This window comes from Oryctolagus cuniculus, chromosome 9 (genome assembly GCF_051225735.1).
Source record: "Oryctolagus cuniculus isolate XC-2025 breed Fujian yellow rabbit chromosome 9, ASM5122573v1, whole genome shotgun sequence".
Lineage (NCBI taxonomy): Eukaryota > Metazoa > Chordata > Mammalia > Lagomorpha > Leporidae > Oryctolagus > Oryctolagus cuniculus.
In genome coordinates, this window is record NC_142875.1 from 11695189 (window position 1) to 11718066 (window position 22878).

The window sequence follows — 22878 nt, forward strand, 5'->3', positions numbered from 1 at the left end:
AAAAATAGAGCTGTTCCTTTCTCCTATGAGAGATGAGTTCAGGATGTTCCACAGATGCTTGAACCCATGGAAGGTACTGAGCCCCGTGTACACTGTCTTACACACACCTGTGATAGAGCATCATTTATAAATCAGGCAGTTACAGCAAAAATAAAAATGACAATGTATTATAATAAGAGCTTTTTAAATTGATGGATTATTTAAGGAGTTTTCCATTTAATACTTTCAGACCATAGTTGAAAGTAACTAAAACAATAGAAAGTAAAACTGGATAATGTAGGACTATGGAATTTTTGGATTTTGACCCAGAGTAGTAGTGTCAGTTTTCCCCTGTCCCTATCAAATCTTTTTGATGGCAGAGGCATACTGAGAAGTGGCCATAATACATTAACCCCATTCGCTCATCATCAAGGGCTTGCTTTAGTCCGCGGGTGCTTTGCTTGGGAACATATTGAGTGTTCTCCTTAAACTAGAGTCACCTTCAGTACCAGAGGCTGCTTGGGGCATAGGTGAGCTCTCAGTCACCCTCATTTATTTTCTCAAACAATTAATGACGTTGCAAAAGATGTGCCAAGTACTGTGCTAGAATTGAGACAAACGTAGCAAGAAAAGCCAAGGCCGTCACTGCTCTATTGAACCTTACAGCCTGGGATGCTGGCTAAAAATTCACAAATCAATCAGAACTATGGTCACAGTGTAGGGGGAGACAAAGGAGAGTTCCTGGGAAAACAAACAGTGACAGAGGCTTCACCAGAGAAGTCTTGGAAGGCAGCCCTGAGAGAGTGATGGTTGGGTTCCTTGCATCAGCTGCGGGGGGAACATTTCAGGCAGGTGTCCATCGGGAGCTAGAAGGCGGCAAGATTGTGTGTCAAGTAGGAGTGAGAGTGGCACAGTACAGGGTTCAGAAGGGTAGTGAGGTATCGGGCCTCTCAGGACCTCACAGTCCAGGTAAAGAGTTCGGGTCATTACCCTAGAAGCTGTTGGCTGCCATTACTTCCAGCAAATGTGGGGTGAAGGTCGTGAGCTAAGGTGGAAGACAAGGCCGGGGTTCTTTGTTTCTGAAAGTTACTCAGTGCAAGCTGAGTAGTAGAGGAGACTTCCTGATCCCCGGTGTCCCAGGGGAGGACATTCCAAATCAGAAAGACCAGCCTGCCTGTTCTGCCTGCCTGCTTTCGGTCAACTCTAAGAACTGCATCTCCTGCATCTACCACATTTTGCAGTGGGCCAATAGGAAGGAAGGTGCAGTCCTTGTCCCGCATCCAAGATGCCGTGTACACACATTCTCTACTTGTAGCTCACCAAGGTTCTCGCTGGACCCCCTTCCCAGGGGCCCATCTGTGGCTGTTGTCATTTGGCGAGGCGAGCTCCTCTAGATAGAACATTCTCGCCTTGGCACCAGCTGAATGTCAGAGCTGTTACTGCAGTGAGAGCCGGTGGGATCTTTGTCTCCCAGTGACGCTTTCTTAGTCATGCAGCACAGAAGCATCTCTTGTTGCTGCTAGCCATACACTTGCAGAAAGAGCTGGGTGTGTGCCGCTGGGCCAAGGGCACCCTAGAGAACATGTGGCTGGTGTGCAGAGTTCTCGGGACCTTCAGAGAGAAGGATCCAGACCTTGGCCATCTTTTCCATCACCAGCCCTTCCTCTGCCAGGATTCCTTTGTCTCCCATCTCCCTCAGCTTTATCCTGTTGCGTTATTATCCTGTGTTCTTTTCTCATGCCATTGTCCTCCAAGGAGCTGATCACCATTTTATGTAAAATAAATTTCAAAATGTGGACTTCAGCTGAGCAAAACAGAACCTTAAGTTTCATGTGAGATTTGAATTTTACATCTAATATTCATGAGTTTTGGCAGTGACCTTTTCAGCACCTTTTTTAGATTAAAAGAAATTTATAGGAATTTTCACATTTTATTAAACTAATTATTCAGTAGGCTTCCCAGAAGACTTATGAAAAATGGAACTGTAACAAGATCTTCTGTGCAAATGACAAGCCGCTGTCTTCTGTTTGTATTTCAGAATGCATACACCTACATGATGGGCGCCTGCGTGATTGTGTTTAGGTTTTTCTCCATCTGTGGAAAGCATGTGAGTGTGCTGGGAAGAATTTCTCCAAGGCTACACACACACTGAAGAGCAGGCCTCTGGCAGATCGACCTCAGCCGGCCTCTGGGTGTTCAGGGCTGTGCTCAGCAACTTACCAGACATCATAAGTCAGGATTAACAAATATTAAATACCAAAATGCAGCAGGAACCATCATCTGATGATTTGTTTCCTGCCATTTATGTTATTTATTCTTTATATTTGCTAAGTGAACTCAACCACCCATAAAAGAAAGCATACCAGCCATGAAAGCAAAAAAAAAAAAAAATGATCTAGTGTATGTTTACTTTTGTTATCTTTATTTTTAGAAGTAATGGTACCACCAAAATATCCTTAATGCAAAGCATGGTTTCATAATTCCATATTTCCTTCTTTGTTAGTGTATGTTCATGTATCTCTTCCACCTATATTTTTTTAAAAATTTTCCTTTGTTATTACTAACATTATTTCCCATATGCCTTCTGTGTAGCCATAAAATCAATATATTTAATATTTATTTATTATTTAGTATTATACTGTTTAGTTTTGTCTTTGTGAAAATCTGTGTGTTATAGAAACTTGAATCCACTCATTCTAGGTAACAAATTTGTAGCCCTTATTACAGAAGTTGGGGAGCAGGAGAAGACCAGACAGAAACCAAACAGGGTATCTTTTTATTAATTTGGCTGGAGAGATTGAATAGTTTGAGGTACGAATGGAATTTCTCAATGCTGATGGTTCTGGAATAATACTGAGATTTCATACCTAGTAAGAACCAACTTTTAAATGCCACAGAGTCACTGTGTAGGCAACCGCTTCCAAGTTATTCACTGCCCGGGCCTTGCATGGAGTAGTGCATGGATCTTCTGTCCCCATGGCCCTGTCCCCAGGTGACACTGAAGATGCTTCTCCTGACCGTGGTGGTCAGCATGTACAAGAGCTTCTTCATCATCGTGGGCATGTTCCTCCTGCTGCTGTGCTACGCTTTTGCGGGAGTCGTTTTATTTGGGACTGTGAAGTACGGAGAGAACATTAACAGGTGAGTGCATACTTGGCTCTCATTCGTTTATCAGAGGTTACTCATTCCAAGTAAGATCATTTTAAAGACTGAGGGAACCAACTGGCTTGGAATTTAAATAACCAAAATGTAAATCGCTTTTCTCCAATTGAAAAAAGGGATGCCTATTTACTTTTGAATCCTTAGAAAATTTAGAAATAAAACACAAAAAATCTATAATTCCCGTGACATTCAGGCATAAAACTCCTCCTAATTCTAGCATATTTTCTATCTGCATATCACCAGAAATTATATGTCACTTCCTAGGTGAAACAGTTTTGAGATTGCATTGGTTTTTTTTTTAATAAAATATGAGGAATTGGAACCTCCAAAATGGTAGCTATATGACAGGCATTTTTCAATGATGATCCTTTATTTAAAAGAAGCATCTTACAGTTTTGTTTTTATTTGTTAAAAATCCTGACATAGCCAAGTATCTACAAATGTATCCGAAGTACTTACTTGTCACATCACACATCGCTGCTCTACCTTTTATAACACAACAGAAGCAAAGGAAAGAATCATTTTCAACCACCAAATTGAGTACTCATTCAATCAAGATTCGTGGCAATAAGCTGCCTTGTGAGAGTTGGCTTGTCCCATCAGCGATCCTTGCAGGCCAATATCAATGACAAATAAGAGGGAAAAACCTTTGGAAGTAGTCACTTAGCAACCAAAACGGCTGCAAAACCCACCGGTTTTGACAGTGACCAACGGTAGCACTACATGACAACCCATACTATTCATTATTCATATCCTATTCATTTTTTCCCTTAAATTAGGCATGCAAATTTTTCCTCAGCTGGCAAAGCTATCACCGTTCTGTTCCGAATTGTCACAGGTGAAGACTGGAACAAGATTATGCATGACTGTATGGTAAGTATCTCCCCATCACTAACGACGCCTCCACTTAGGGTACTCAGAACTCTCGGGCAATGCAGTATTGGCAGCATCACCCTTGTTAGCGTCAAGATTGTGTATGCAAAATATATATCCTGACCTTTTAGTCCCTAAAATTGCATTAAAATGTATAACTCTTCAGGGCAAAGTATTCCATTATCCCAACTTGAGCTACTGTGGTTCCATTCGACAAACATAGAGTCTTCCCCACAATGCACTTTTAACATTTTGGCAAACAGGGGATCCCCCACATCTATGACTTAGTCTTCAACAGATGTTCACTGAGCCCCTGGTTTCTCCTGGGCATGTGGCGGCTGCTGGGTCCTCATCAATCCCAAGACATCCTCCGAGGGTATGGCAAGGCCTCTGAGCTGCTCTTCCTTTGCTAATTCCCTATCAGCCTTCTGATCACAGTTTAAGTATCAGTTCTGTCTGTTATTTTCCCCCAAGTTAAGGCTGACAGTTCCATGTTCTTACAGATCTCTGTATTTCTCCTTGTGGCATAAATTACGACTGTAGTACATTATTAGCTTGAATTGGTCCATGCCATCTCCCTCGAATGCTCTCTATAGAAATATCTGCAATGATGGAAATTGGTACTGTCCAGTTCAGGAGCCACCAGCCACATGTGGTCGATGAACATTTGAAATATGACTAGTGCAATGGAGGAACTGCCCTTCAGATTTTGTTTAATTTATTTAATGTTAATTAAATTTCAATCACCACATGGGACATGTGGCCATCATGTTAGACTGCCCAACTCCAGACTATCAGCAGTATGGGGGTGGGAGGACAGGCCCATGTCTTTCTCACCACTCTGTCCCCACACTTGGCATCTGCCTAGCACATGGTAGGAACTAGAGAACACAAATAAATGTGGTCAGAATTACCAAATTAAGTATAACTTAAGGCAGAATTAAATACATTCCCAAAGAAAGTACATACCTAATACTACTCCATCCACTGGTTCACTTCCCAAATGGCCATGATGGCTGAGGTCGGGCTGGGTCAAAGCCAGGAGTCAGGAACTCCATCCCTGTCTCCTATGTGAGTGGCAGGGTCCAAGCACTTAGGCCATCTTCCGATGCTTTCCCATGTGCACTAGCAGGGAGCTGGATCAGAAGTGGAGTAGCCAGGACTCAAGCAGGTGTTCATATGGGATGCTGGTGTTGCAGGCAGTAGATTAACCTGCTGCACCACAACGTTGGTATTTTATTGGGCCTCTGAAGAATGGTAGGGCTGGGGCTTCCTGACTTTGGCCTGGCCATTTGGGGAGTAAACCAGTGGATGGAAGATCCTTCTCTCTCTTTGTTTCTCCCTCTCTGTTTATCTTAAACAAGCACACAAAAGAACCTGAGTTTTGTTCCATAACATCCCTTCACAGGCTCCAGGAACTGAGATTACTCCTTATACAATTTCAATGTGGATTTGCTGTTGAATCCATCTTCCTAAATCTTAACCCATTACTTAAGTCAGAGAAAAATTAATTTTTGAGGGCTCACATTTTTCACTTATTTTTATGTTAATGTGATATTAATACAAAAAGAACAGATTCATTGCAGTTTGTAGATACAATTCTAAGAATACAAGCGTTTATGTTGATCCTGTAGTTTGCATTCTAGTGGTTACTTATCCCTTGGGGCACGTGGGGGTGGCAGAAAGAGAATCTGATGGAGGCAAACAGTTTTCTTTGCGCCTCTAAAACTGGCAGTGAACTTGGCATTCTACAAGACGAAAAGCACAGCATAAATGAAATATTCCTTTTGATTTTTGCTCTAGCTGATGTTCCCAATGTATGCGGCTTTGGAAAAGTTACTTTGAAGTTTATTCTATATGGTTAGGGATATGCTCACTAACTACGGAAATTATTCTCTGTGCTCATCATCGCCTCCCTCTCCCCAAACCCCAACACCCCAAAGGTGCAGCCTCCTTTCTGCACTCCAGATGAATTTACATACTGGGCGACAGACTGTGGGAATTATGCCGGAGCACTCATGTATTTCTGTTCCTTTTATGTCATCATTGCCTACATCATGTTAAATCTGCTCGTAGGTAGGTGATATTCATTGAATATGTTTTCATCTCTTTAAACTCAGGTACTTAGATAATTATGTACAATTTTCAAATAATTAGCTTGGATTGCTTGGGGTGGGTATTTCACAGCATGAATTATAAATGGTTGCCTTCCAACCTAGAAGCTGGAAAGACCTTTGAGAGGCATGTAAATGACAGTTGATTGCAATTTTAAGAATCGTACTCTTTATCATAATTATTAATTTCCAAAGAGCTCTTCCCATGGATTGAGCTGAACAAATATGAGACAGGGCCACTGTCAGCCTTGAAATACTGCATTTGTGTTTTTGAAGGATACATGTTGTTCACCAGCTGTATGACCACACACAATTCAATCTGACCTTTAAAAGCTGCCCTGGAACTCTCCACTAAGAGCTAAAGCCAGCTGGCATCAGTGTCATCTACACAGAGTGTGTGTGTGTGTTCATGACCCTCATGTTTTGGAAAGGCGGAAGCTGGATGAATAGCTCAGTCCAAGTATAAAACATGCCAACTTGGAAGCCATAGTAAAAGCACTTTAAAAATTTGTTCTTATAATGTAGATGATAAAATCCATTATGTATAATAGGGGTTTTTACTTTTCCTAAAAAAGCGACAGCTTAGCATGATTGTCTGACTTCTGAATTTTTTTCAGCCATAATTGTAGAGAATTTCTCCTTGTTTTACTCTACTGAGGAAGACCAGCTCCTAAGTTACAACGATCTTCGCCACTTCCAGATCATATGGAATATGGTGGATGACAAAAGAGAGGTAGGAGAACGACGCGTTTCATGCTGCACCCCAAGAGATCTGCTGACGTAGCTCAAAATTTACCTGGCTTTGTGGCTGGCAGTGGACTTACATGGAATGACCACTGGTGAATTGCAGAAAGCTGTTGTTGACAATTCTGCAGAATGTGTGAGGAGGAGAAAGGACAGAGGAGTTCTTCCTCTTACCCTTTCCAGCCATCGACAACCTCTTCCTCCAACTTGCGTGAGGTCAGCAGGGACCGGAAGTCAAAGCAGCTCAGAAGGAATCCACCGTGGGCTCAGGGCGGGAAAAGGGGGAGACTGAAGCTAGCAAAGGGACAGCAGATAAGCAGGCTCATGATCACAACTTGGAGCAGCACTGCTGATTAAAGCTACAAACACATTATTTAAGGTTATCTCAAAGGGTGTTTTGATCCATTTCTGAGTTACTACTTGAAGATTTTGACCCTGAAGCTTACTGGTTTTCTAGCGTTAGCCAAAGCAGCAGCAGTTTCTTCTTCCTCCTCATCATCCCACTCCTTTCACTTTTCTTCCTTCTTTGTCATAACACACACTCGAGCACATTCTAGACACTGAAGATGGAGAACAAGACAGACAGGCCCTGGGAGTCACACAGCTTATGTCCTACAAGGATTAGCCATAGTAGTAGCACAGTTTGAGCATCACTAATCCAAAGATTTGAAATCTGAAACGTTTCCAAATCTGAAACTGTTTGAGCACCCATGTGGTGAGTAGAGAATTCTGCACCTATGTGACAAGTCTCAGTCAAAAACAGGCGCACTAAAAATAGTGATCAGACCAACTTCAGGCTGTGTATAGAAGGTAAATAATTTTTGTTTAGGCTCAGTTCCCATCTCAAGACATATCATTATGTATATGCAAATATTCTAAAACCTGGGGGAAAATATGAAATCCAAAATACTTCTTACTACCTACCTATTCCAAGAAGTTTGTTAAGACACCATTTGGGACATGCACATCCTCTATAGAGTATCTGGGTTTAAGTCCTGGCTCCACTCTGATTTCAGCTTCCTGCTAATGCACACCCTAGAAGGCAGTACGTTATGATTGAAGTAGCTGGGTCCCTGCCACCCACGTAGGAGATCTGGACTGAGCTCCCAGTTTCAGCCTGGCCCAGCTCCAGCCATTGTGGGCACTTGGAGAGTGAACCAGCAGATATGAGATTTCTCTGTGTGTTTCCTTATCTAACAAATTTTATTTTAAAAAATAAGCTGTAAGTATTTTATAGAAGGTAAAATGATAGAGTGTGGTTGGGGTCACAGAGACTTCTTCAGCAGGGATGGTGATGAAGGAGTATGGAGAGGAGATAATTGACCTAACATCTAACAGACAAGAATTCAGCCATGGAGGGTCTGAGGGAAGGTCCATAAACAGTGCCAGGAAGAGCCAGTGGAGGGTGCAGAGACCAAGGAGCCAGTGAAGGTGTTGCAGCTCAGGGGTCCTGGCCTTGAGCAGGACCTTCCTTCTCTACCCCACTTTGCTCTTCCTCCCCTCATTGAAGATTCATTCTTTCAGAATTTCTCCCCCAAGATAATGACCTGTAGGAAGAGTACCTGGTCTAACTCTTTCATCTCCTCTGGATCCACTTGAACTTCCATGCTGCTGCCTTTAGGAGCCTACTTCCACGCGATACACACAGGGAAGCCCATATCACCATTCACACTGAGAGGTTAGCAGCCAACAGGAAGTCACGGCCACCAGTGTTATCCAAAGACACCCAGGGCTGGCAGGGTAGGTGGTGACGCCTTTGAGATTCCTCAGGGTCTGGAACTGTTCCGATCCAGAAAGGAGGAGCCCAGTTCTCTTGTCTATACTTGTTCTAATTGTGGGGAAGAACTAGAGAGCAGCTAGCCTCCCATGGAAGAGCAACTTGTAACAGATACTACGAGGCGTGTAGCATTTGGAGTACCTGAAGGAGGGCTATGCTAGAGTGCGAATGGATGATTGGAGCCTCAGTGGGGGCTTAGTCAATGGAACGAGCTGCATGAGCCTTACCTGTTGGTTCCAGGGAAGCCCAGGGGAGCTTACCACCCTCCTTGGCTCCAAACACAGATCCCATTGGAACAGAAGAGCACGGCTTAGCTTTTTGTCACACACTGCCTTGGCACACATCTGTGCCCCAGCCTCCAGGGCAGTGTGCTTTGGCTTGGTTGGTTGTGAGAAGGGCAGCCCTAGCGTGTCCCTCCGGCCTCTGACGGCTCGCTCTGCCCACAGGGGGTGATCCCCACGTTCCGGGTGAAGTTCCTGCTGCGGCTGCTGCGCGGGAGGCTGGAGGTGGACCTGGACAAGGACAAGCTCCTGTTTAAGCACATGTGCTACGAGATGGAGCGGCTGCACAATGGCGGTGACGTCACCTTCCACGACGTCCTGAGGTGGGAAGCCTGGGAAATACAGCTCAGAGCAAGGCTGTTCTCCAAAAACGCCAGGTCCACCGCCCTTACAAAGCACAAGTGGCCTTTCTCACCGTCCTGTAGGGATGCCTTCTGAGAGGGGTGGGCAACGGAGGGCTGACATCCGGAGTGGGTGCAGTAGGAGGGTCTGGGGGCACAGCCACCACTTCCTGTTGGGAACAGGGCCATGAAGAGCTACGTGATGGTCCAGGCTCCTGGGCAAAACTGGGATTAAAACCCAGGTCCTCTCTGATAAGAATGCACCTGGCTTGCTTTGGGGCGCTTGGGCCCCCTGCTGGCTCAAACACATTTTCCTAGTATTTCCTGAGCATGCAGACAGAACACAGGGTCAGACGGAGGCTGTGCCATTCCTTTCTGGGAGAGGCATCCATATCAGTTGGCCAGGGCTGCTGTCCCAGTGTCCCACAGAGACAGGGGCCTGGCAATCAGGAATATACTGCCTCCCACTTAACAGGGAGTCTGAGATCAGGGTGGGGGAAGGAGGGGCACTGGCTCCTTCTGAGAGGCCGGAGGCAGAATCTAATCCAGGCCACTCCCGAGTTTGTGGTTGCCGCCAGTGTGTGGCTTGTGGACGTGCCACCCCGATCTCTGCCCTCACCGTCACAGGATATCCTTCCTGTGTGTATCTCTGGGTATGTGTGTTGGTGCACACACTCACGCTCAAATCCCTCCTTTTGTAAGGACACCAGTCCTCCTCACGCCTCTAGTCCGGGCGATCTCATCTTGACTAATTACACTACAGTAACTCTTGGGGTCCCTCTCCGGGGTGCCAGGGGCCAGGACTCCAACATACCTTTTTTGAAGGAAAAGCATTCAAATCATTTGAGCTTCTTCAACAGGAGCCCATGGATGAAATGCAGAGGGAACAGCGACATCTTCCTTTTCCCAAATCGCTCTCCAAATATGCAGCGTTTTCTTCCGTACGGAACGTGGGCCACCATCCACAGTGGCGTTAACAGTGCCTGCGACTTTGCACCAGGAGAAATCACAGGCATTAGCAGATCACATTCTGGACTGCCCCGGCTGCTGTGCGAAAATATCACTTAGGCTCGCCAGTACTCCAGAGTTACAGCAGTCATTTAGCTTCAGCTAGAGGTTATTAATGGAATAATGAAGCAGTACGTAGGTTACTCTATCATCACCTTTTCAAGGAAAATAATTTGAGAACCGTAGTTCCTATCAACGGGTTTCCTTTATTATAACGTGCATGACATTTTATACATTCAAAAGTCTTCTAAGAAATGGCTCGGGCCGTTAAGGGTCCTCGACTAGAAGCAGTTATTTTAATCAACTTACGAATACCTGACAAGTTAAGTGTTGGCTATTTTGTCACAAATTTCAGGAGCACTCAAGTGTACAGAAATACATTGTGGCTTGAGGTTGAAATACGTAACATCAAAATAAAAAGAACCTGGGAAAAGTTCTGTCAAGTTACCAGTCTTCCCTCCCATTAGTCACACCTTCCAGGAACAAGCTAAAAATCAGAATAGGAGGGGATAGAAAATCTGTCTGCCTAGCAAAGGATGTCACTTCCCTCTGAATGTCTTTTCTCCTAGTGACACCTGTTTTTTTCAGGTTGGACATGAGGCACACAGACATGGTGTTATCAGCAGTAATCAATGATCAGTCTCTTTGGAGCATAGGGGTGCATGTCATAAAGATGGACCCAGGCAAAGTCGTTGGGGTCTTGTGGCCCAGTGTAGGATCAAAACAGTTAAACAGATTCTCAACGCATCACAGAGGAAAGGAAGAGCAAATGCATTGTTTTCCTCCATGGTGGGAAGAGATATAGCAGAGGAGAGAAGGCTAAGTCCCCAGCACTCCTGCAAGCTAGGATTTGAGCTCTAGTGGTGTTCCTGAGTTCCAGCAGAAGTCAGACAGGGGGCTGAGTGAGTGAGAGCCTGGGACCCTGAGACTACGCCAGGGCTCCCCAAGCTGCCAGTTGGTCTCTGTTGCCCCTTTGACTGTGGACCCATTGGCCCTGTGAGTGGCCTTAATGTCATGCTCCGGAACACATCATCAGTGTTAGCTTCATTTCAACACTGTTTGGGCCTGACATACCAATGAATCTTCAGGTCTGGCTTTGTAGCCTTTGGAGTTCATAAGGAAGGCCCGGGAACAGAGAGGAGCAACAGGAATCCGGTAGAGGCATGTGTGACACGGAGCTCAGCGTGGGAGCTATCTTCCTTCTGCAGAGGAAGTTCCAGAGTCTATGCTGTTGCAGCTGGCACTGTGCATCATGGCCCAGCGTTGGTCTGTTTTTGTTTAAACACTTAGATGGCACTTACTAATTTAAGTGCCTCACATATGTTAACTTTCATAAGGTAGGTACCATGAATATGCTCATTTTTCAGGCTAGGAAATGGAGACCCAGAGGTGACATAACCAAACCTTTGTCACTTAGCTCTTAGTTTCCAAACACTACAGCCACTGGGTTGAGTGTTGTCTCCTCTCCAAATTTTGAAACACCTGCAAATTTAAATCCCAGGTGATTGGGAGCTGTGCTTGCTTTTGTACCCCCTAGCATGCTTTCATACCGGTCCGTTGATATCCGGAAAAGTTTGCAGTTGGAGGAGCTCCTGGCACGGGAGCAGCTGGAGTACACCATAGAGGAAGAGGTGGCCAAGCAGACCATCCGCATGTGGCTGAAGAAGTGCCTCAAGCGCATCAGAGCTGTAAGTGCGCTTGAACTTGAACTCTTTAAAGGAGGGACAAGAGAGGGCGCCACATGGGTAGTGGGAAGAGATCCTACCATGACTGACCTCATGTCACTTTCAATTACATCTGTGTCATCCCTTTGCAGTGGCCAGAGGATGTTCACACCCTGCCCTCTTCAGCTCTGATCATGATACGTTCAGTAGATTTACCTGTTTATAATATCACATAAAGGTACTCAAAAGCAGTCTATTGAAATATTTAGGATCTCCATTTATTAAACTCAACTGCACAAAATTCCAAAAATCTTTACATATCAACTAGCAACTGCATTCACAGAACCAGCTTCATTTGCCACTGCAACTGCCAACCTACTGTGATGAGGTTGCTTGGTCTGTAACAAGAGACCACTGTCTCCTGGGAGTTGAAGGATCTATTTGCTGCTTCCTGAACTCTAAGATCCTCTAGCCCATAAATTAATGCATGTATCCTGTGTTGGCATATACTATTCCCAGCGAGTATTTCTATTCGCTATTTACTTTTATGAATGCTTTTGACTTATGCTTCACACAAAGGGGAAAAAAATCCAAGGAATCACTAAATACTGAGGGAGAGCAGATTTTTTTTATCCTGTTTCTCAGAACAGCATCAACTGTAGAAACACATCTTTCTATTGGGGGCAGAAAAGCTCCAAGAGAAAAGAAACCCCCCAACCACCTATAGCAAGGCTGTCTGGGCCCCTGTGCCACTGCTGGCTCCAAGAAGCAAATCTATGGAGAGAGAGAGTGCAGGAGCCTGGCTTTAGTGTGTGCCAACACAGGCCAGTCTGCTGGAATCCACAACCCAGACAAGGGCAAAGGTTTGCTTGCCCACTTGAGGCTTTCTGCTTCTTAGAACTTGCAGCTGGTGCCGTGGCTCACTAGGCTAATCCTCTGCCTTGCAGCGCCAGCACACCGGGTTCTAGTCCTGGTCGGGGCACCGGATTCTGTCCCGGTTGCCCCTCTTCCAGGCCAGCTCTCTGCTGTGGCCCGGGAGTACAGTGGAGGATGGCCCAAGTGCTTGGGCCCTGCACCCCATGGGAGACCAGGAGAAGCACCTGGCTCCTGCCATCGGATCAGGTGCGGCCATTGGAGGGTGAACCAATGGCAAAAGGAAGACCTTTCTCTCTGTCTCTCTCTCTCTCTCTCACTGTCCACTCTGCCTGTCAAAAAAAAAAAAAAAAAAAAAAAAAAAAAAAAAAAAACCAAAAAAAACCTTGCAAGAAAGAGTCCTGGTGTGGGCTGGGAGAACTGCCTTGGTTTAATAAGCACAGGTTAACATGAAAAGGGGAAAAAATAGCACAGCCACTTTCTTAATTTTCAAGAAAACACAGGCTAGTATCAGCACAATAGCCCCACTGTTACACAAATGCCAACGGAAGAGAAAGGCAGTCTCAGCGCCCAGCCCCTGCAACTGTCTAACTTTTCACGGAAATTCCTGAGAGGTCACCCATCCTGCAGGTCTTTGCAGAGAGGAGAAGAAAATGTGATTTGAGTGGCAGAGCTGGGGGCGAAGGGGAGGTTGAACTCTTCCTGTGACTGAAGGATGATCCTATTTCCATAGAAACAGCAGCAGTCCTGTAGCATCATCCACAGCCTGAGAGAGAGCCAGCAGCAAGAGCTGAGCCGGTTCCTGAACCCTCCCAGCATCGAGACCACCCAGCCAAGTGAGGATGCCAACGCCAACAGCCAGGACCCTAACACGCAGCCTGAGGTGGGTGTGGCCTCTGCCCACAGATTCTCTGAGGCTCTCTTTTTCACAACAAAACCCAGTGCTGTTCCCAGGGATGTTCCAAACAAGGTGACCCTGTTCTGATAGGAATTGTTTTCAGTGCAAAAGAAAACAATGGGAACATGTGCATCCAGGTTCTGTTTGTGTCTTTGCCATGCAGGACTCAGCAGAGGTGATTATGTGAGACTGATGGGTATGAATAGCCAGACTTTGTGAATGTCCGGAACTCGATAGTGCTGCTGTTTTATTGTCTAACAAGTCAGCATCATGGATAACAAACACCCCAACATCAGGTCTAGGGTTTGGCTTTGAGTCTTTTACACAATTTAGGAGAGTGTGTTTTATGTGAAGCTGTTTCCTAGGTGTTTTCTTCCCCTCTGAAAGTCAAAGAGATTTGCAATCAAATCAGAAAAAAAAAATGTTTTCAATAGGTTTTCCACCTCTTTAAACCATCAGAGTCATTGAGGATTTGTCCTTCCTTCTCGAGCATCGGAAGAGCAAATGGGATTCAGGGGAGTGGTGCCAGGAGCATCCCTTTACTAAGACACAGCATATTTTCATTGCCAAACTCCACCTGCACATCTGTTTGAAATATGCAGAGAGCGATCAGAATCCTGGAGAGCCCTGTGTTGGGAGAGGCAGCTGGCAGGAGGGCCTGCCCCTTCAGGGGCTGTAGTTATGAGCTGAGGGAACAACGTGGAGCCCACCCAGCATGCTGTACTGAGGCCCTGGCAGCCACAGAGACCAGGGAAGGATTCTGAAGCTCAGGGCTCCACGGCCCACTAGGGTGCTCCAAGAGGCACTCTCATCTCCCTTCCCCAAAAAGCCCATTCTGGGGTGGGTTTCATTTGTTGGCTCCCCTGCCTGTGAGACTCCCCTGCCACTGGCTGCAGGGCTTTGTCAGTAATGGCAGGGAGGGGAAGCGGGCACAGGGGCCCTGCTGTTGGTCTGCTCTGAGGATGGATGGTGGATGGCTCCTGTGTGGAGTCAGAATGAGGTCTGGACAGATAACCAGAGGGAGCCAGGCAGGCAGGGGAAAGTGAGGGTTGTTGATGAACTCTCTGTGATTAAAGATCCCAAGAGGTGATCAAAAAAAACTAAGAGGGGATACAGAAGCAACACGAAGGCCAAGGCCCTGGGTAGGAAAGTGAAAGGTGGCGGATCGAAGAACCAGAGAATGGGTAAACTGTGCAGGAAGCTTCTGCTCTCACAGTGTCATCAGCTTTGTCTGCCCTGGGTCCATCATAGAGCTGTGCCTGCTGACCTCCAGGTGGACAGCAGGCTACGGCGTCCAAACCAGCCAGTCCCCGCCACTGTCCCTTCCTGCAATGCCAGCATCCCTGCCCCATTGCACAAGCCCAGATAAGAGAGGACAACAAGATGTCCTCAGGCATGGAAGGAATGAGGGGTGGGGAATACCCAGAGTGCTCAAGGAGAGGTGCCACTTAGAAGCTATGTCTGCTTGGTGCCGTGTGCCACATGGGGTATTGGTCCCCTTGACTCCTTGAACCTGTTCTCCTCTCCCTTTTCCCTGGAGTGGACACTGAGCATCCATGCTGCTCCTCCTGTTGGCTGTCCTGATCCTTCCTGGTTATGGGAAGATCCAGACCAGTGCAGAGGAGGAGAACAGTGTTAAGAAAGAGCCTTGACCGCTTGCTATTTGCCACTCACAGACAAGCAGCCAGCAGCAGCTCCTGAGCCCCACGCTGTCTGACAGAGGAGGAAGCCGGCAGGACGCAGCCGATGCTGGGAAACCCCAGAGGAAGTTTGGGCAGTGGCGCTTGCCCTCTGGTAGGTACACCCATTGCTGCACTGCTGGAGGCACAAAGACTGCTTTCTCTGTGTGCATGTCCGAATGTATTCTCCCTCACTTTCAGCTCTGACAGTTGAGAAGGCAACATCTACTAAGAAAATGTGACACCACAGCCAAGATCCAGAGAGAAAAGAGGGGATTGCCAAGGGCCGCCTGTGTGCATTCAGGGCATCTCAAATACAAGCACAGTTGAAGACGTACGTGGTCATTCAGAATGTACCACAGAGCTTGCAAAGACAGCACAGGCTCCTGCATGTCTCAGTAGATGGTGTGTAGCTGCACTGGCCGCCATCCTGGCACAACTTGCACTTAGAATAGTGACTGGAATACAGAAGTACTACCTAAGTGCATTCCATGTGTTCTCTCGTTTCATCTCCCTAAAGCTATTATTTTGCACCTTTCACTGAGTCAGTAAGACAATGTCTTTCTAGAGCAATAGCTTGGAAAGCCAGGATAACCCCATTAAGGGCACTGAAGGATGGAGCTCAGCAATGTCGTTCGTGTCCCGGTGTCCTCCCTAAGTGTGCAGAACCAAGGCCAGAGTAGAGTAAGGGCTTCACAACGCCTCTAACTGTGCCCCACCTTCAGCCCAACCCAAGTGACAGGACAGATGCAGACTTTTCTGTAACAGGTTTGTCCCACAAGTACACGACAGGGCAGCCTACATTTCAAGGCTAGAGATGTTGAGTCGATCATAATTAATGCTACCCCTGAGGCAAATATCCTGTTGCATGTCTTGGAATTTGTTATTTAAGGATCAGAGAGGTCCTAGCTTTTTCCTGGATCAAGCAAAGCCTAGAGTGGCAGGAAACAAGACTGAGTAGTTGGTGGGGCCAGGTCATGAAAATCCTTAAATAAGAAGCTAAGCCCCTTCCACTGCATCCACAAGCCAGGAATGATTTCTAAGCCAGAAAGGACATTTGGAATCTGTGCTGCAGGAGGATCCATTTGGTGACAACAGAGAGTGAACAGTCACCTGCTGTACCTGGAGCCAGGCTACAAACTGGAAAGTGTGAGAGTGGGCTGTCCAGCCCTCATCGTCAGGTCACAAGGGGCATGGACCATGCTGCAGGGACAGATAGGAAAGACCATCTGGGGGATAATGAACCATCCTTGGTATTCGCTTAAATGGATAAATGCAGGGATATTGTTAGAAGTGGCCCCAGTGGGTTGTGCCTATGGAACCCCAGTGTCAAAGGGGCATGCTACTAGCACACATCAAGTTTGAGAGGAAAAGAGAAGAGAACATTTTAAGAGGGCTCTAACAATGTGCCTTGTGTCATGCAGTGCACTTGTCTTAGGTCATAGTCCAGTGAAAATTTTTGCGTTCTCATTTTATATGCAGGTAACTCAGAATATTTTCTACTTTTTGTACTTTCTTCAAAATGAAAGGTGTAAGTGGCAGATTTTGCCAGTGGTACTATTGGTTCTCCCTGTGCATAATTTAAGGCAATATTAGGGGGTGGTGAGTGTTTGTGCTCTTGATTCAGATGCCGCTAGGAATGCCTGTGTCCCACATCAGAGTACCTGAGTTCAAGTCCCAGTTCTTCTGCATATTCCAGCTTCCTGCTAATGTGCACCCTGGGAGGGAGCAGATGATGGCTCAAGTGATGGCGTCCCTGTCACTTATGTAGGAGACCTGGATACTGAGCTCCTGGCTTCAACCATGGGCCAGTCCTGGCCATTGGGCATATTTGGGGAGGACAGCAGAAGATAGGACCTCTCTCTCATTCTCATCTCTTCATGTTTCTCTCTCTCAAAGTAAATAAATAAATAAGCAAGTAATATATGATGAAAATAAAGAATCAAGTCCTGAAATGTTTGTTGGTTAACATTTATGGCTAGGACTTGGGAGCCAAAAGCATTACTGATGGGAATATGATGGTTGTTCAGGAATGATTTATGTTGAAGCAACACCAAGTTGCTCATAAGACTCTTGTCAATTCCACAGCACCAAAACCAATAAGCCACTCAGTGTCTTCAGTCAACTTACGGTTTGGAGGGAGGACGACGATGAAATCTGTAGTGTGCAAGATGAACCCCATGACGGATGCAGCTTCCTGTGGCTCTGAGGTGAAGAAGTGGTGGACGAGGCAACTGACCGTGGAGAGTGATGAAAGTGGAGATGACCTTCTGGACATTTAGGTGGAAATCAAAGCAGGTGCAGGTCTAGTGGTGAAAACCATTTTTTAGGATTTTTCTTGATCGTCCAGTGAATAGTCTGTAATCGATACATAATTCAAACCCAATGTGGCACAAGAATTTCTTTTAAGTGACTTTTGTCCTGCCATAGGAAGTCATAATAATTGGTCTGTCCAAGTTGTGGCTATGATGGGCTATTGTCATGTGTTCAAGGACAGTTGGGCGATGGCAGTATTGATGATGTTAGCAACCACATCAACAGTAGATGTGGACCACTCAGAAATTCCCCCGCACTGTGTTCTGTGTCAGTGAACTAAGGTGTACCTTCATCTGTGCTCTTCTGCATTATTGTCAGCCTCAGAGTGCTAAGCCAAAGTGGCTGATATTTATGGTATAAGAGCTGTAGCTTTAGTTTCCTTCTTTCCCATCCACCAGAAATACTTCTCTTGGGAGAATTTATTATTTATGATTGATCTGAAAAGGTCAGCGCTGTGCTCATGCTAAAATGATAGTAGTTTTACAAACTACAGATCCTGAATTTTTACTATTATATTTCTTTTCTTGTTTTATTTTTAAAAATGGGTACAAGATCATTTGGAGATCAGAGCAAGTTAACTTCTGTCCTTAGTTCCTCTAATGAAACTGTTGCCTGCATAAAAAAAAAAGTACGCACAGGGAACAGGAAATGATACTGGTCCAAGGAGCTAATTGATTCCAAACAAATCTGTAGTTGGTCACTGGAGAGACATAGTTATGCAAAAATGTTGAGTTTCTTTAAAACCCATTTAATTACTGAGTTTAGAAAAAATAAGACAACTTTTTTTTTTAAAAAGTGCATGTGTGAAGTTGTCATAGGCTTCATTTCTTACTCAAAGTATGTCCATTTTGCCATAAATCGCAGATTCCCAACACACACTCACTCTGTTAGATTCCAAAGGACTCCCTTGCTACCAGAATCCCCTAGGGGAATAATGGTTTCTGCAGAACCTTTCTCTGAACTCACAGATTAGGTCTCCCACAACTCCACTGTAGTTTTTGCACACATCATTGGTTCGTGTCCTCTGGGAAAATTAGAAAAGCAAAATGACTGAAAGTACTTTCAGACCCTTTGTGCTGGGTCAACGGAGTAGTTGTGGGTTTGGGCTTTTAACTATTACCATTGGTTGTTTAAAAAAAGAATCTAAAGAGCATATCTCCAGAATGGTTATCTCATACTGCTGGGACTCTAGGTTGCTTTATGGCCTCTTTTTCTTTATTTAACATTCCTCAGTTAGCCAAACACCACATTCCTCTGTATCACAAATAAAATGTTGTGGTGTCAGTCTGTATGATTCATTTTGACTGTGAGCTAGATCATGGACAGTTCAAGTCAGTGCAGCTGAAAGGATTTTTTTGTTGTTGTTGTTCACTTGTAGTTTACTTTTTGTATATAAAAAAATAAAGATTGGATTTGTAAAAGAATTTACATTGAAGATCATTTTTCAATCCTTTTTGTGAGTGTATGGTGGGACAGAGGGTGGCGCTAGACAGCTGGCACTTTGCAGATCTTCTCCTGAATATTCAGTCCATAATCAGTTGCCAGAAACTCTGTCCCTGGTCTTTGTTTCTGCTCCGTTCCCTGAGCCAGAATGTTCCATGTACATCAGTGCTGATTAGGCGGAAGGAACACCATGTGCTTTGCAAGCTACAATGGAGCAGAAAAGATATTTACATGTCCAGGGTACCCGTCTGCACTAGTGCTCATAAAAACAAAGTTTTGGGTTTTTTATTTTATTTAATTTTGGGGGGCTCATTACACTTGAGTAGGACAGCTTCATTCTCACAAAACCACTGAGCCCTTCCTGAAACGTCAGCAATTCACGCTCAGCAGAACATCATTGTCGTTCATGCTGCAGTGGAGCAAGGGGCAGGATAGCCATGTGTTTAAGCCACAGCACCCTACATTTTCAATGAAGTGAAAAAACACTTCCGGAGGGACCCAGCTGTATGGTTTCTCCCGAAGCAAGTAGAGCAGGCATCAGGCTGGAGAAGAAAAGTGCCACCCCCTTTTAGATTTTATCCCGCAATATGTGAACATGAACAACCAGTTCTAGAGTTGGGAAAAGTTGGGCCACAGTGTTGCCTGGTCCTTAGGGAGCCAGACACGGATACTAGTCCTGTCGTCATACCACCCACTGCCTGTAATTCAGGGATGCTGTCAGTTCCAAGGACACCAGAAAGCATATGGGGGGGAGGGGGAGGGAATAGTTGATGAGGAGTCACAGAGAGCAGACCACACATGCACTGCCATTCAAGGGGGCTCAATGGGAACAAGCAGGGACAGAATGGCCGGGCTGCTGCCATTCACTGTATTCTAAGTGTGGCTCCAGCCCAGTGCCCAGACTGTTTGTACCCACACTGAGTATAGAAGAAAATCCATCATTGTAAAGCCTGGCATGAAAACAGTCTCTAAGCCAGCTGAATGTGTGTGTGCCTATTTCTCTTGAGGAAGTAGCTTTCTGTAGATGGGTGATTTTCAATAACCTATCTAGCCATGGCATTCTTTCTCAAACCAAGACCTTCAGGGATCCCAGCACTTCAACCAGGCAAAAACAGGGCAGTTCTAATGGAATCTGGAGTGAAAATAAGAACCTCACCCACATAGCCTCCTCTTAACCACTATTTTGGGTTGCATTGCATCCCTCACAAAATGTAAGTTGAAAGGCTGGCATTGTACTGCAGCGGTTAAGCTTCCGCCTGCAATGCTGGCATCCTGTATGGGCACTGGTTTGAGTCCAGCTGCTCCACTTCTGATGCAGCTCCTGCTAATGAACTTGGGAAAGCAGTGGGAGATGGCCCAGGTACTTGGGCCCCTGCCATCCATGTGGCAGACCCACTTGAAGTTCCTGGCTCCTGGCTTTGACCTGGCCCAACCCCAGCCATTGCAGCCATTTAGGAAATGAACCAGTGGATCAAAGATCTCTTTTCTCTCCCTCTCCATATTTCCCTCTCTCTAACTCTGCCTTTCAAATAAATAAATAAATCTTTTTTAAAAAAAGAAAAAAGGTAAGCTGAAATACTAACTGCTGGTAAGTGCTAACTTATTTGGAAACAGGGTCTTTGAAGAGGTAATTTGTTATGATGAGGTCATCCTGGACCAGGGTGGACCCTTAATCCAATATGACTGATGCTCTTATGAGAAGAAGAGAGAGGCACACAGGGAGGATCTGGCCATGTGAAGACATGCAAGAAGGTGGTCATGTGATAAAGAAGGCTGAGATTGGAGTGATGTTGCCACAAGCCAAGGAATGCCTGAGGCTTCTGGAAGCTGCAAGAGGCTAGGAAGGATCCTTCTCAGACGCCTCAGAGGATGCCTGGAGCTGTCAACATTTTCATTTTAGACTTCACGCCTCCAGAACTGTGAGAGAATAAATCTGTTGTTGTTAATCACGTGTTTTGTGAGCCTTTTGTTATATAGCCCTAGGAAACACAGGGTCTTCCTCCTGGTTCCAGACACTCCAGCCCCCACAAAGATGGCCCAATCCAACCTCATGCACAAAGGAATCCAATTTGAAAGATACTAGTAGAGATCAAGGATCATGCACTGTGGAGATTCTCAAGTCCCAGATTAACTCTTCCCCTCTCTGGCCCAAAGTTCAACACCTTGCTTGATAAGAAGGTAGAAAGAGGAACTTGTTGACTTCATTGACTTGAGATGTTCACAGAATCCACTGGATGGACTTGATCTGCACTGACTTGCTACACAGCCTGAGTCAGTAACTGGCTGTCTAAGCTCCCTACCAGAATTCTCAGCTGAACAGTTGGTAAGCTTCCGTTGTCTCTGCTAAAGTTGCAACGATGCTTGAAAATTGTCTCAGGCCAAGATTGTAATGACAATTTGATTTGGGGATGGCTCTTTTCTTTGGTGCCAATTTCCCCAAGAGATTTTCTTGTTTTTTAATAAAATGACTTTTTGGAACCACTCCAAAAGTAGGTCCAAGTAATTCTTGGTATGAATTCTCAATCTCTTCTTGCATTTCTCCTCCTGCACTTAGCTTCCCCACAGGGTAACATCTGGGTAAAGAGATAGCTTTGTTCAAAGGAAGTGCCCTGAAACCTCAGCTTTCAATATACTTTATGATTCTTCCAAGTCATTCACAGTGAACACACCTCAAAACAAAATAAACTATAGGCTTGGGGATGGGAGAAACAAAGTGCAGATGACAAGTGCAATGCTGTAGCAGTTCTGCCCTGGAAGGGGTTTTGGTGAGAGAGTGTCCCAGCTCCTACAGCGTTTCTCCTGGCTGGAGATCTGTCAGAGGCTCAGCAACCCAGGGAGTCCATGAGGCACACTCAGGTTAGGGGGTTCTCAGCCTGCATTTTTCCCAGACTTTGCCCATGCTAGAAGTTTCCTCAGAACTCACTCCCCATGATACCAGCACGAGCGTCACAGCTGGCAATGGGCCACCTCACCTCCCTCCAGCTTCCTGTCAATCCAGCTTCTGCCCTTGCACCTCCAAGATGAACATTTCCCACTGACTCAGAGAAGTGATAGGCCTCCCCTGTAACACCGAGACTGCCACCTGCAGTCCCGGTCCTTCCTGGTCCGTCTCACCTATCATGAAAACTGCTACCACATCCACTCCTCCTGTCTCCAACACAGCCTCTACTGCTCTTCCTGCTTCAGAGATTTCCTCCTGCAGACACCAGTTATACTAGGTTAGGGACCACCCATATTACCTTATTTTATCTTCGTTACCTGTTTAAAGCACCTATCTCCAAATATAATCACATTCTTTGGTACTATGTGTTAGGACTACAACCTATAGATTTGAGGGAGGACACAGTCCAGCACATAACAGGGTCCCTGGCAGATCTCCCTGGCAAGAATGTTCTTTCAGAGGGTGGAGAAGGTGAGCCTGAGCCTGCTATGTTAGGTAGTCAAGATGCACAACTCTGACTTTCCTCCTTTGCCACATGCCCAAAATCACACAAGATCTGTGTTCACAGAGCAAAGAGGCCATGTTTCTATGTCAATTCGTGGCAAGAGATAGCCACTGAATGTTGACATCTGAAGTCCTCATGGGCAGCCTAGAAACTCACAGCCGGAAACTCATTCCCCCAATCAGCTCAGCTCATACGTTACTATTAGGTACATGGCTTCCACATTGCTACCTCTACTAGACAAGAATTGTCCCCATTAAAAAGTAGCACCATAGCCTCACAT

At 45.6% G+C, this 22878-nt stretch overlaps 1 protein-coding gene across 3 annotated transcripts in view; it reads left to right on the forward strand.

Annotated features, from left to right (window-relative positions):
• Nucleotides 1–19131, forward strand: part of NALCN (sodium leak channel, non-selective) — a 368383-nt gene extending 349252 nt beyond the window's left edge. For all 3 annotated transcript variants that reach the window (XM_089303460.1, XM_051849987.3, XM_089303461.1), the window contains 10 exons: nucleotides 2018–2086; nucleotides 2972–3120; nucleotides 3921–4014; nucleotides 5958–6090; nucleotides 6746–6861; nucleotides 9096–9253; nucleotides 11817–11967; nucleotides 13550–13699; nucleotides 15391–15508; nucleotides 17482–19131. In XM_089303460.1, the coding sequence (XP_089159586.1) occupies nucleotides 2018–2086; nucleotides 2972–3120; nucleotides 3921–4014; nucleotides 5958–6090; nucleotides 6746–6861; nucleotides 9096–9253; nucleotides 11817–11967; nucleotides 13550–13699; nucleotides 15391–15508; nucleotides 17482–17675 (1332 nt within the window). In that variant the 3' untranslated portion in view covers nucleotides 17676–19131. The remainder of the gene's footprint in view (nucleotides 1–2017; nucleotides 2087–2971; nucleotides 3121–3920; nucleotides 4015–5957; nucleotides 6091–6745; nucleotides 6862–9095; nucleotides 9254–11816; nucleotides 11968–13549; nucleotides 13700–15390; nucleotides 15509–17481) is intronic.
• Nucleotides 19132–22878: the final 3747 nt, after the last annotated feature.